General features: G+C 39.4%; 1 protein-coding gene across 3 annotated transcripts in view; it reads left to right on the forward strand.

Moving 5' to 3' along the window:
- Positions 1-120: 120 nt before the first annotated feature.
- tpp2 (tripeptidyl peptidase 2) overlaps positions 121-15,582 on the forward strand; it is a 39,967-nt gene continuing 24,505 nt past the window's right edge. For 2 of the 3 annotated variants that reach the window (XM_082163757.1, XM_082163758.1), the window contains exons 1-11: positions 121-385; positions 1,894-2,022; positions 2,694-2,789; positions 3,612-3,716; positions 8,007-8,131; positions 8,264-8,427; positions 9,931-10,085; positions 12,219-12,295; positions 12,834-12,961; positions 13,349-13,597; positions 15,058-15,173. In XM_082163757.1, coding sequence (XP_082019883.1) covers positions 221-385; positions 1,894-2,022; positions 2,694-2,789; positions 3,612-3,716; positions 8,007-8,131; positions 8,264-8,427; positions 9,931-10,085; positions 12,219-12,295; positions 12,834-12,961; positions 13,349-13,597; positions 15,058-15,173 — 1,509 coding nt within the window. In that variant the 5' untranslated portion in view covers positions 121-220. The remainder of the gene's footprint in view (positions 386-1,893; positions 2,023-2,693; positions 2,790-3,611; positions 3,717-8,006; positions 8,132-8,263; positions 8,428-9,930; positions 10,086-12,218; positions 12,296-12,833; positions 12,962-13,348; positions 13,598-15,057; positions 15,174-15,582) is intronic. The other variant, XM_082163759.1, reaches the window with a different exon arrangement.

Genomic DNA, 15,582 nt, shown 5'->3' on the forward strand with positions numbered 1-15,582 from the left:
CCTTTTATATTCCTATATAAGGTTATAAATTAATGAGTGACATTATTATGTACGTTAATAATAAACCACTGTGAAATTGAGTGTGTTTGTTGTGACTGAGATTGAGTGTGTTACTGCGCCTTTAAGAAAGTCGCTCCGTTCTCGCGCACATTGTGTCGATAATATACCGATCCGTCGCGGTCGCTGTCGTGGTGTGTTTTCATTCTCGTTCTGCACGGTCATGTCTGTTCATTCCGCTGAAGATCCGTTCCCGTTCCATGGGCTACTTCCGAAAAAAGAGACCGGCGCTGCCTCGTTCCTCACCAAGTTCCCGGAGTACGATGGCCGAGGGGTGCTCATCGCTATCCTGGACACCGGGGTGGACCCAGGGGCCCCGGGCATGCAGGTAAATCGAGCCCGCGGCTTCGGCTCAGCACTAGGCCGCACTGGGTTTTACTCCCGTTTAAGGGGCCACAGACACTGGACGGTACCGGAACTCCCGTGTCATTATTTAAACACTGAAGCACTAACATATCCGAAGCCAATTAAGCTGATTAAGTCTGCAAAACACATAAACGGCGTGTTTGAAAGGGCAAGCTGTGTCATCCTCATCAATGGCAATGACTTACAGAGAAGCACCACGGCTGTACCATAGCTTCTCAGACATGTATTATGGGATTTGTGAGGTATATGATTTGGTAGATACAATTATAAGTTAATGTGGAATTAATTAGTCATGTCAGACATCACAGAAACATTGTATTCTCTATGATAATGGCTGTTTCCAAACCTACATAGACAGCAGATTAGCCTTTGCTCCAGGATGCTGACTAGATAGGGCACAGGCCTCCAAATATCAGCATTACATAAGCAGCCAGTTAATAACACTGTGAGAAAATTGATATTATAAATATTAAAAGTATTACATGATTGTTTTCTCTTCTTCTACTCACTGTTGTACTGTGTTATGTGTTTTATTGTTAAAATATAGTAAAATAAATATAGCACATATTCATTCAGATTTCATTCATTCTAATCAATGTATTTATTTAGTTACTTATTTTCTATTATTTTTACTCCGCTTTTTAAATTTTGTATGTACATCAATTTTTATTTGTTTATTTTTTATCAAATGTTTTATTCAATTAATTTAAATCTAATGTATTCATTTATTATTTATTTAAATAAATATTTTTTATAATATTAAATATATGCATTTATCAATTTAATTTAATGTTATTTTTAATATAAAATTTTTTACACTGCTTTTCTTAGTTTTATTTATGTATTTAAATTGTGTATCAAAGGTTTTTATAGGGCTAACTTAATTTAAATCTTAAGTATTCATTTATTATTTATTTATTTAAAGTTATATATAACTTGATTATATTAATATGATATATTATACTTTTACTTATAATATTATACTTATATTAATAAAATAGGTTTTATTTGTTTTATTTTTACAGTTTACACAGCTCTTATTTTTTCAAATTCAATTTTATTCATTTATTTTAATCAATTTTGTAATCAAATGCATACATTTATTATTATTTTTTTAATAAAATTATTTATTCTTTATTTTTTACATTTTTTAAATGTAAATATTTTTTACATTTCTACGCTGTTCTTCCCCCTGTTTAAAGCATCTCTGTAAGAGGATCCAGCAGCTGTTTGTTCACACACACACACACACACACACACACACACACACTCAACTGTCAGCTGTTCTAGTTGTTCACTACTGAGGGAATCATGTGACGTGCATGTCTTGTTTCTGTCACCTCAGCCGATCACATGTAACGCTCATCCAGCAACACTAGGGATCATGTGTTCTCTACAAGCTCTTTCAACATCTGAGTTTTAAAATGCATCTTTTCACGTAAGCTGATCTGATTTGTCTTGATTTGTCAGATCACCACAGACGGGAAACCCAAGATCGTGGACATCATCGACACGACGGGCAGCGGAGACGTGAACATGTCCAGCGTGGCGGAGCTGAAGGACGGGAGCGTGACCGGGCTAACGGGACGAACGCTCAGAGTGAGATCAGCAAACACTCTTATTCTGTCTCATATTCATATCCGTCACACTTCAGACGCTCGGGTTACTGAAACTATATCAATAACATGTTTGGGTCTCATTTTTCACCCTAGAATCAAAAGAAAGAAAATGTATCTTTATTTAGGATTTTGTTTGGTCTGTTTTGTCACAGAGTGGAAATTGCTCTGATATCATATTCATATCCATAAATACATGCTCATGCACGTCAACACAAACACAGAATTGAACACATTTCCATTATTGCACAATAATAATATTTCAGAAGGTTATTCAAAACTATCAATTAAAATATTTATATTATATATTATATTATAATATTAGTAAATACTAGATTAAAAAGTTTGTCGAGTTATTAAAGTTTGTTATAATAACAACATTGTTATTATATATTATATTATTATTATATTATATATTATTATATTATTATTATTATTATTATTATATAATATTTATATATTTAAATATTAAACATAATGCCAAGCATTCTCTTGGACTAATAAAAAAAAATAGCATGGTTTAAAATAATGCATAATAGAATTTAATATTAATTTTTATTAGTGTGAAATATGAGTCGAATGTGTTTGTGTGATTCCGCCTCTGTGTGGATGTAGTGTTTCAGTGACTCTAATGGTTTTCCTGTTTCTCTTCAGATTCCGGATGAGTGGGAGAATCCGTCCGGGAAATATCACATCGGAATAAAGAACGCTTATGATTTTTTCCCTAAAGCTCTGAAAGAGAGGATACAGGTAATGGTTCGGCAGAGCTGATGGCATGTGCATGCTGGGTTGGGAATCGAGTACTTGACGTCAGGAATCGGATGCTTGTCATAAAATTAAAATTTCGATTCCTCTGAGCATTTCAAGATGACTTTAAACCATTCAAGCGCAAGACGAATCGCTGTTTTCAGTGCAGGCGTGTGTAACTATATTGGGCAACTCTTACTTAAAGTGACATCAGCCTAATATTCCTGCAGCCGTCGTGATAATAACACTCATCAAACAATGAGTAAATTCACTCGTTCTAGACTGAATAAGTATATTTGTAATGTATATTTTATTAATAAAGTGCAGTGTTATTTTACATTTGATTAGAGTTTCTGTGCCTGTAAATCTTAAAACACTGTTAATTTCAATCGTATCTTTGTTCAGTTGTAGCTTTTGTTGCGATTGCTAATTCTTTTTTTGTTCTTTTTTAATTACTGAGTGTTTATTGTCTTTAATAATGCTTTACATTTATATTAGTTAGGCTATACTTGTTTTTCTATGGTAGCCTTAAACCACATTCCTTGTGTAAGTGTTCTTCAGCCTGTTGATTGTTGTTCATGACGCTACAATTAAATATTTTGCAATAAGACTAAATGTGAATGATATCTAAGTTTTTTGTTTTGTTTTTTGTTTTAGTTTTTTACATTTTTGGAATCAAAATTAGGAATTGATAATCGGAATCGGAATCATTCAAATTCAAACGATACCCGACCCTGTGTGCATGTGTAAGTGTCAACCTCAAACAAACACATGCTGATGATGATGCTGATGTTCACACATGATATTCCCGTGTGTGCGGTTCAGAAAGAGCGTAAGGAGAAGCTGTGGGACCCGGCGCACAGATCGGCTCTCGCTGAGGCCAGCCGCAGGATAGAAGAGTTCGACCAGAGTCACCCGAACCCCTCTCAGGTCAGACTCTTCTACTGATGCTGCTTACATGAGTGATACGTTTAACCTTCATCCTTCCCTCGCACTCTGTAACACATCCTTCCCTCGCACTCTGTAACACATCTTTCCCTGCACTCTGTAACACATCCTTCCCTCGCACTCTGTAACACATCTTTCCCTCGCACTCAGTAACACATCCTTCCCTCGCACTCTGTAACACATCTTTCCCTCGCACTCAGTAACACATCCTTCCCTCGCACTCTGTAACACATCCTTCCCTCGCACTCTGTAACACATCTTTCCCTCGCACTCTGTAACACATCCTTCCCTCGCACTCTGTAACACATCTTTCCCTCGCACTCAGTAACACATCTTTCCCTCGCACTCAGTAACACATCTTTCCCTCGCACTCAGTAACACATCCTTCCCTCACACTCAGTAACACATCTTTCCCTCGCACTCTGTAACACATCTTTCCCTCGCACTCTGTAACACATCTTTCCCTCGCACTCTGTAACACATCTTTCCCTCGCACTCAGTAACACATCTTTCCCCTCGCACTCAGTAACACATCTTTCCCCTCGCACTCAGTAACACATCCTTCCCTCGCACTCAGTAACGCATCTTTCCCTGCACTCTGTAACACATCCTTCCCTCGCAATCTGTAACACATCTTTCCCTCGCACTCAGTAACACATCCTTCCCTCGCACTCTGTAACACATCTTTCCCTCGCACTCAGTAACACATCCTTCCCTCACACTCTGTAACACATCTTTCCCTCGCACTCTGTAACACATCTTTCCCTCGCACTCAGTAACACATCTTTCCCTCGCACTCAGTAACACATCTTTCCCTCGCACTCAGTAACACATCCTTCCCTCGCACTCAGTAACACATCCTTCCCTCGCACTCAGTAACACATCTTTCCCTCGCACTCAGTAACACATCCTTCCCTCGCACTCAGTAACACATCCTTCCCTCGCACTCAGTAACACATCTTTCCCTCGCACTCTGTAACACATCCTTCCCTCGCACTCTGTAACACATCTTTCCCTCGCACTCTGTAACACATCTTTCCCTCGCACTCAGTAACACATCTTTCCCTCGCACATCCTTCCCTCGCACTCAGTAGCACTCTGTAACACATCTTTCCCTCGCACTCAGTAACACATCCTTCCCTCGCACTGCACTCAGTAACACATCTTTCCCTCGCACTCAGTAACACATCTTTCCCTCGCACTCAGTAACACATCCTTCCCTCGCACTCAGTAACACATCTTTCCCTCGCACTCAGTAACACATCCTTCCCTCGCACTCAGTAACACATCCTTCCCTCGCACTCAGTAACACATCTTTCCCTCGCACTCAGTAACACATCTTTCCCTCGCACTTTGTAACACATCCTTCACTCGCACTCTGTAACACATCTTTCCCTCGCACTCTGTAACACATCTTTCCCTCGCACTCTGTAACACATCTTTCCCTCGCACTCAGTAACACATCTTTCCCTCGCACATCCTTCCCTCGCACTCAGTAGCACTCTGTAACACATCTTTCCCTCGCACTCAGTAACACATCCTTCCCTCGCACTCAGTAACACATCTTTCCCTCGCACTCAGTAACACATCTTTCCCTCGCACTCAGTAACACATCCTTCCCTCGCACTCAGTAACACATCCTTCCCTCGCACTCAGTAACACATCTTTCCCTCGCACTCAGTAACACAACTTTCCCTCGCACTCAGTAACACATCTTTCCCTCGCACTCAGTAACACATCTTTCCCCTCGCACTCAGTAACACATCTTTCCCCTCGCACTCAGTAACACATCCTTCCCTCGCACTCAGTAACGCATCTTTCCCTGCACTCTGTAACACATCCTTCCCTCGCAATCTGTAACACATCTTTCCCTCGCACTCAGTAACACATCCTTCCCTCGCACTCTGTAACACATCTTTCCCTCGCACTCAGTAACACATCCTTCCCTCACACTCTGTAACACATCTTTCCCTCGCACTCTGTAACACATCCTTCCCTTGCACTCAGTAACACATCTTTCCCTCGCACTCAGTAACACATCTTTCCCTCGCACTCAGTAACACATCCTTCCCTCGCACTCAGTAACACATCCTTCCCTCGCACTCAGTAACACATCCTTCCCTCGCACTCAGTAACACATCTTTCCCTCGCACTCAGTAACACATCCTTCCCTCGCACTCAGTAACACATCCTTCCCTCGCACTCAGTAACACATCTTTCCCTCGCACTCTGTAACACATCCTTCACTCGCACTCTGTAACACATCTTTCCCTCGCACTCTGTAACACATCTTTCCCTCGCACTCAGTAACACATCTTTCCCTCGCACATCCTTCCCTCGCACTCAGTAGCACTCTGTAACACATCTTTCCCTCGCACTCAGTAACACATCCTTCCCTCGCACTGCACTCAGTAACACATCTTTCCCTCGCACTCAGTAACACATCTTTCCCTCGCACTCAGTAACACATCCTTCCCTCGCACTCAGTAACACATCTTTCCCTCGCACTCAGTAACACATCCTTCCCTCGCACTCAGTAACACATCCTTCCCTCGCACTCAGTAACACATCTTTCCCTCGCACTCAGTAACACATCTTTCCCTCGCACTTTGTAACACATCCTTCACTCGCACTCTGTAACACATCTTTCCCTCGCACTCTGTAACACATCTTTCCCTCGCACTCTGTAACACATCTTTCCCTCGCACTCAGTAACACATCTTTCCCTCGCACATCCTTCCCTCGCACTCAGTAGCACTCTGTAACACATCTTTCCCTCGCACTCAGTAACACATCCTTCCCTCGCACTCAGTAACACATCTTTCCCTCGCACTCAGTAACACATCTTTCCCTCGCACTCAGTAACACATCCTTCCCTCGCACTCAGTAACACATCCTTCCCTCGCACTCAGTAACACATCTTTCCCTCGCACTCAGTAACACATCTTTCCCTCGCACTCAGTAACACATCTTTCCCTCGCACTCAGTAACACATCTTTCCCTCGCACTCAGTAACACATCTTTCCCTCGCACTCAGTAACACATCTTTCCCTCGCACTCAGTAACACATCTTTCCCTCGCACTCAGTAACACAGTAACACATCTTTCCCTCGCACTCAGTAACACATCTTTCCCTCGCACTCTGTAACACATCCTTCCCTCGCACTCAGTAACACATCTTTCCCTCGCACATCCTTCCCTCGCACTCAGTAGCACTCTGTAACACATCTTTCCCTCGCACTCAGTAACACATCTTTCCCTCGCACATCCTTCCCTCGCACTCAGTAGCACTCTGCAACACATCTTTCCCTCGCACTCAGTAACACATCTTTCCCTCGCACTCTGTAACACATCCTTCACTCGCACTCTGTAACACATCTTTCCCTCGCACTCTGTAACACATCTTTCTCTCGTGGGTCAAAATGACCCGAAGCCCTAAAATTATACTTCGTTTTTTTTTTGTCCAGAAAGCTTATTTTATTTCATTTTGATAATATTATTTCTATTTTGTAATGCAACATTTAAAAAAAAAAAAGTTTTACCTTTAAATGACTGATTTGATCAATAAATAAATAGTCATTTAAGCACATTCCTCACATTCTTTCTACTTAAATTCAAAATAACTCACAATTTCATGCATAACTCCTTTAATTCAGCTCTAAATATCTTACATTGTGTGTCTAAAAAAATGACATGATATTTCATGACTCTAGATCTAGATGGGCTTATATCTCTATATGGAGTAAATGAGCTGTTCCTCTGGGTCCTAAAGTCAGTTTCTCTTCAGTGTGCATTCACATACACATGTAGACATTAGAAAAAAATTTTTGGTAAAGTTTTAGCATTTTTAGTTAGAATTTTGAGCATTTTTAGGTTTTTCTATGTGTACTGAAGCATTCCTCGCATTCCATTCATTCCTAAGGGGGTCAAAATGACCCGAGGGAAGGATGAACTGGCATGAAAGTGAAGTTGCGCTGGTCTTTTCTCCTCTATTGTGTCGTATATCCGAGTGAAACGCTTCTGGAACAAGAACAAATGTGGGCGGGCTTGATTGTGTCTGTGGGGAATTGATTGGATAGTTGTGGTTTGCTATTGGCTGATCTCATGTGAGTGACAGGTTATAGCCCCACCCTTGTCATCAGAGAAGAGAAGAGAAGAGATGCTGCAAGAGGAACTTATTCTGATTCTGAATGATGTTCATGGATAAATTATAACAATAAACTGCGATATTCCATACATTTTTTTTAATTATCAATGTGTGTGTGTGTTCAGATGGAGAAACTGCAGAGGGAGGAGCTACAGTGTCACGTGGAGCTGTTGGGAACCCTGGAGAAGAAGTACAGCGACCCAGGGCCGGTTTATGACTGCGTGTCGTGGCACGACGGCGTCACATGGAGGTCAGAACACACACAACTAAACAACTAAACTGTAAAGCTGCTGTGAAACAATCTGTATTGTTAAAGCGCTGTATAAATAAAGGTGACTTCACTTGACGTGTGTGTGTGTGTGTGTGTGTGTGTGTGTGTCAGGGCTGTGGTGGACACGTCTGAGACCGGAGAGCTGTCGTCCTGCACCGTCCTGAGCTCGTACCGAGAGAAACAGGAGTACGCCACGCTGGGAACCGCAGAGATGCTCAACTACTCGCTGAACATCTACGACGAGGGAAACACGCTGTGTATCGTCACTAGCGGAGGTGAGACTGATGACAGCGAGACGCGCGCCTCGTTCATAACCCTCGCACAGAACAGGACACCACTTCACACACATCAAATCAAATATACTTTATTGTCCCTGATCGGGGAATTTGAAATGGATAAAAATAAACAGACTTCGCTAATTCATGATACACATACGTTGTGATTTATAATAACTAATGCTGGGCAAAGATTAATCACATCCAAGATAAACGTTTGTGTTTACATAATCAATGTGTGTGTACTGTGTGTAATTATTTTGTGTATATATAAATACACACACATGAACGTATACATATAAGAAATATTTGCATGTATATACTTATATATGAAGAGTTCAGAAGCAAAAGCCTCAATACAAATATTATATACAAGCCTATAAAAATGATAATTTTTATCAAGTTCGTATATTTAAGTTCAGTAATGTCACTTAAATGACAATTAATAGGTAACTTTCATTGCCATTTAAGTGAAATTACTGAACTTAAATATACAAGCTTGATAAAAATTACCATTCTAGAAGAAAATTTCAGATGGCACTTAGAGGCTTTTGCATCTGAACTCTTCATATATAAGTATATACATGCAAATATTTCTTAAATGTATACGTTCATGTGTGTTTATTTATATATACACAAAATAATTACACACAGTACACACACATTGATTATGTAAACACAAACTTTTATTTTGGATACGATTAATCTTTGCCCAGCACTAATAAAAACAAACTTGATGGGAGAATCAACAACGATGTTGATCTGATGGCAGATGAAGGAAAACCTTATCATAAATACAGTGATGTTCACAATAACAGTTTAAATGCATAAAAGAATGGTTTTACATCTGATACACACATTTAGATTAAATATACCCTTCTCATTAGTGGAGTTAAGCACTTAAATAAAATGAAATCATAACCGAGAAGTTACATTTTTTTTTATATTGTAATAAATAGAAATATTAGTAGTGTATGCGCTGCTGTCGAACACTTTGCTGTGTGTTAATGTTTGCTCAGCGCATGATAACAGCAGAACTTGTACTCTGAGGAAATATTTACACGCAAATAATGATCAATAATGCACAATAAGGCCTCTCTGTTTCCATTAAAATTATAAAGCAATTAAAATCACTATTTGGCGAGTGGAAAAGATTGAGAGAACTTTTCTCTGAAATGTGTTTTATTCTATATTAATTATTTATTCAAACACAAGGCAAGGATCGCTACTAAATGTTTCTTAGCAATATAATGTGACGCACATCCGTATCTCATATTCTCCTAATGTCTTGCACCGTTAAACATGATATAACGTGGATGATTATGCATAATGAGGATATGAATGGTAAAACGAGGCATTGTAAGCTCATATATGGTTATTTTTAATGCCGTTTTCCACTACAGAATCTTCTAGAAAAGAGACAATTCAGGAAAGCATGTGTAATGATGATTAGGAGTCTGCACACTGATGTCTGTGTGTGTGTGTGTGTGTGTGTGTGTGCAGGAGCTCACGGGACACACGTGGCCAGCATCGCAGCGGGACACTTCCCCGAGGAGCCAGAGCGCAACGGCGTGGCCCCGGGAGCCCAGATCCTGGCGCTGAAGATCGGAGACACACGCCTCAGCACTATGGAGACCGGCACCGGCCTCATACGAGCTGTAAGAGACACCTGTCAATCACCTGTCAATCATCATCACATCACGAGTGACATCCTCAAGAACTATTGAAGCAGGGTTACTTTAGTGCAGAGATGGCCAAAGTACTCACTTCCCGTACTCAAGTAGAGGTACAGATACTTGTGTTAAAAAATACTGATTTAACTTCCTTACTCAAGTAAATGTAACAAAGTACAGGCGTGGAAATTTACTTAAAGTATAAAAGTAAAAGTAGCCTTGCGAATGACAACCATTTTTTTATGCAAAGCTTCCTGGACCACACTAATGTCACTCAGTGCAAGCTGGGAAACTGAAGTGGATATGGACTAAAGGTTCTTGATATGCTGTCGCCTACATTTTAAATGGATGTCTGCCAATAGAAACATCACATATATGGTTACTGTGACAGAGACTGGGACTCCAGTATTCACACACCCAGTTCCTCTTTTTTAATCTTCCCCTAAACATTTAAAGGAATCTATAATGTATGTGTGTGTGTGTGTGTGTGTGTGTGTGCTCAAATACGGCTTCTGGAAAGAAAATAAAGGATAAAATAGGAATTGCTAAACAGACATTGATTAAGAAGTTCCCCATACTTTTAGAGTTACAACTAAGAACCAGTAGATGGCAGCAGCGTACCAGAAATGAACTGACAGCTAGTACGAAGTGCTATAAAAGTTGGAGAAATTACAAAGTCAATGTGCATTGTATTAAAAAAATCTTTATTGATATGCAAATAGACCATAAAAATGGCAAGTGATGTATGCCCTCAGGTCTGCAGATGTGCACGGATTTGTCCTGAATGCCTTCAAGAACTCGGGAGTAACTAGTGTATACACACCTTCTGTATAGTGTAACGTGTCATAGCGTAGTTGTGTGTTGGACAGTGTGTGTGTGTGTGTGTGTGTGTGTGTGTGTGTGTGTGTGTGTCTGGGGTGGATTTGCTGTGAATTAATGCCACTGAATCTGTCGTCTTGTTGCGTCGAGTGCAACGTATATCAACGTTATTGATGACCTGAAAAATAATAACGGTAACTCCACTGAAATTATTTGAAACTAAAGTAACGAGCCAATTTTGTCAAATGTAAGGAGTAAAAGTAAGAAGTCGGCACAATAGTAAAGTAAAAATATCTGAAAAATCTACTTGAGTACGGTAACATACATCGTTACTTCCCATCTCTGCTTTAGTGTTATTAACATGCTGTTATAGTGTCTTTAGTGAGCTTTTATTTGTATAATTTCCTTTTTTTTTTTGTTCAGTCTTGAGTCATTATTTTAATATATTTCTATTTTATTTGTGTTTTAGAGGTTTAGTACTTCGTCGGACTTGTTTTATCTCAATATTTCAAAGTTTCGTTCAAGTTTACATTAAAAAATAAATAAAATAAAGTTAGTTAAAAAAAAGTTTAAAAAATCATATATAAAGTTAGTGTTATATTACATTAAGAACTGTCTCAAACTGGGTTTCATGGACATGTTTAGAGAAAAAAAATGTAAAGAGAAGCAAATAAAATAAGTTTTAATTAAATAAATAAAAATAATACATTTATAGAGTAAAGTTAAATAAATGATTAAATAAATTTGATAGAACTAAATAATTCATTATTGATTTAAATAAAAATAAGAAAAAAAGTGTCTCTCATATATATATATATATATATATATATATATATATATATATATATATATAGAGAGAGAGATAGATAGATAGATAGATAGATAGATTGGACCAAGTAAATAACTAATTATTTTGATTAAAACAAATACTTGAAATTTTATTTAAATAAATGAATACATTTGATTAATATCATTTGATTAAAATGAATAAAATACATCTATCTTTAAACTCAAAGATATAATATAATAGACACATTAAATATGTCTGAATGTCATTCGTTAGATACAAAATATCAAAACAAGGGTGTCCTTTATTTTAAAGAGAAATGTTGATAATTCACGCATTCACTAAAACTCACCAAAACACAGCGAGACGAAGGACAGGAGAAACTATCCTGCAGATACAGACTCTTGATCACATTCACACGTTTATAAATGTGGCAAGTCAACAAAGGCGACTCTATCGCAGTTGCTTTATTGTTTGTGTTATATATATATATATTTGTTTATGTTTTTCAGATGATTGAAGTCGTAAACTACAAGTGTGATCTTGTGAACTACAGTTACGGCGAGGCGACGCACTGGCCAAACTCAGGGTGAGCTTCTGATCACACACACACACACACACACACACACACACACACACACACACACACACACAGCTAGTCTCCTAACGCTGCGGCCACACCACAAGATATCTGATCGCTCCCCTTCCGACAATCCTAAATGAAGTCCCGATTATGTTGATGGTTCCACAGATTATCTTATCAGGATGGATATGAACATCAGAAATGTGATTTTCAAAACCTCCGATTGGGGGATTTAAGCTCTTGAGATCTGGCAACCGCAGGTCCTGTTTATCCTGAAGTCTCGAGAGATTTTGCGAGATTTCCCGTTTTCACAGTCGGGACTCTGGTTGTAAATCCGTCCGTGTGTGTGTTGTGTTGTGTGTTGTCGTCTTCACATCGCTGCACAACACACACTATAGGAGCAAAACGGTTAAATCTAGGATTATTTGTCCTCATGTTTGTAGTCTCTCACATTTTGAAAATCTTCTAAGATTGTAAACATCTTTTGGTGTGACCCCAGCATGAGAAGCTTTGAAACATCTCCTCGACTCTGCTTGTTCCTCAGGAGAATCTGTGAGGTCATCACGGAGGCGGTGCAGAAGTACAACGTTCTGTTTGTGTCGAGCGCTGGGAATAACGGCCCGTGTCTGTCCACCGTGGGCTGTCCCGGAGGAACCACCAGCAGTGTGATCGGTACGGACACATAACAGCAGGAACATTAGTGCTGTCACTTTAAGAGCTGCACGGATCCGATATACTGATACACGTGTGTGTGTGTGTGTGAGTGTGTGTGTGTGTGTGAGTGTGTGTGTGTGTGAGTGTGTGTGTGTGTGTGTGTGTGCACACGAGTCGTCTCACGCTTGAATTGTTTAAAGTCATATTGAAATGCTCACAAAGGAATTGATAAGAGGAATCAAAATGTAACTTTTAAAACAAGTACCCTGACCTCAAGTATTCGATTCCAGAATTTTGATTCCCCACCCTACTTGACGACAGCATTGCTGCTGAGATGTAATGTCAATAATGATGATGATGATGATGATGTGTAATCAGCTCTGACCTGATGACCCTGATGTGCAGGTGTGGGCGCTTACGTGACGCCTGACATGATGGTGGCTGAATACTCGCTGAGAGAGAAGCTCCCCCCGAACCAGTACACGTGGTCATCGCGCGGGCCCAGCACTGACGGCGCTCTGGGCGTTAGCATTAGCGCTCCCGGCGGAGCCATCGCCTCCGTTCCCAACTGGACGCTCCGCGGCACACAGCTCATGAACGGCACCTCCATGTCCTCGCCCAACGCCTGTGGGGGAATCGCTCTCGTGCTCTCAGGTGCCGACACACGCCGCTTCACATCTGATCATATATCATGTTTTCATTTTACTTTAAAATCTTAATATTTCAGTTAAATTTGACATTTTTGTGGTTTAGCACTTTTTGAATGTACTTTTATTTGTATATTTTAAATTTTTCATATTTAATTTTATATTATTTTATATAAAAATGCAATGTTATTCTTATATATATATATATATATATATATATAATATAAAAATGCATTTTCTTGTATTACCATTTTTTTTATATTTTATTTCATACATTTTTTTTTAGCAACTGAAGTTTTCGATGTAGTAATAATCTTTACTATTTGCAGTTCAGTTTTATTTCAATTACACATTTGCATCATGTTATACATAAATGAAGATCGGTGTAATGATATTGACTGAGGGGCGTGCGATACTGACAACAAAATTAAAAAAATTGTCGGTAACGATAATCAGACAATATTTTCTTAATTTACACTGCATTTGCAACTGCATAAATAATGCTATGAGATTTTTTTAATGAATATTTAATTCTGAAAGATGAAATGCAATATATATAAAACTAATGAGTGAGTCATTCATTAAACTCATTTGTTTAAAAGGCGGATTCGTTCAGTAGCGAAGCTCCACTGTTCCGCTCTAAGGCGTAGAAATGTTCATTTGGAAATGTTTGTTGAAGTGAAAGTGAAAGTGACACGGGAATTTGACCTCTGCATTTAACCCATCCAAGTTAATACACACACATTAGGAGCAGAGTAGTGAGTAGTTAACACACACACACACTGCAAACGTGGATACACACACCCAGAGCAGCGGGCAGCCTTTGTGTGGCGCCCGGGGAGCGATTAGGGGTTAGGTGCCTTGCTCAAGGGCACCTCAGTCATTTCCCACCGGCTCTGGAATCGAACCAGCAACCTTTGGGTTACCAGTCCAACTCCCTAACCACTAGGCCATGACTGCCCCTAATTGTCAAAATAAAGCAGAAGAGAACTAACCTGACAATAGTTTTGTTTAGAATGCAACTCAAAATGTTAACTTGTTTATTGAACTGTTTTAAGAAATCAAAAGACTGAGCAGCTAAAGGGAGAAAATGCCCCGGTAAACCTTGAGTCGCAAGCTCATTGACATCGGCTATATTACAGTGTGACTCAGGCACACACTACTCTTCACAGAGGAACTGAATGTGCTAGAACTCACTCAGAGTTTGAGCTTAACCCTTGCATTGTGTGGAAAACTCCTCATTTGGTGTTAAATAGCTTATAAACTATCCAGGTTCGATTCCCAGGGAAAGCAAGAACTGATGAGAATGTAAATGTGTAGCTTGAGATGCAATGCAAGTCGCTTTGGATAAAAGCGTCTGCCAAATGCATAAATGTGAACAATAGTTACAATATTATGCATATTGCACAGCCCTAGCTCATGAATTTGTACTGTAAATGCTGAGTTGTGTGTGTGTGTGTTTGCCAGGTTTGAAGCAGAACGGCGTGCGTCACACAGTGCCGGCGGTGCGGCGAGCTCTGGAGAACACGGCTCTTAAAGTGGATGATATCGAAGTGTTTGCACAGGGTCACGGCATCATTCAGGTACTGACACCACAGGGCGTGCTCGTCTTCACGGATCTGTGTTCATAAGAATCTTGTGCAGAATATTATATCTTTTAATATGAAGTTCTGACTGTTAAAGCAAAGCACAAATTGTCTAGGGTGGAATTGTCTATACAACGAAATTTTGTCTCTCATTTGAAAAGTACACACACACACGCACACACGCACGCACACACACACTCCAAAAATATAAATATAAACTAATGTAAACAAATGGTTCAGAATGTAAACAGTGCAACAAAAAAAATTAAATTATAATAATGAGCATTTATGTGATGTGGCATTTAGAGTTTGTACAGCTATCGGATAAAAACCTGACGGTAACCGTTAGAACAGAAAGAGTTTGTGGACCATAAAGGAACTGAACTAAACTGAACTCATGTGATGC

Source organism: Leuciscus leuciscus (assembly GCF_965113295.1).
Source record: "Leuciscus leuciscus genome assembly, chromosome: 3".
Taxonomy (NCBI): domain Eukaryota; kingdom Metazoa; phylum Chordata; class Actinopteri; order Cypriniformes; family Leuciscidae; genus Leuciscus; species Leuciscus leuciscus.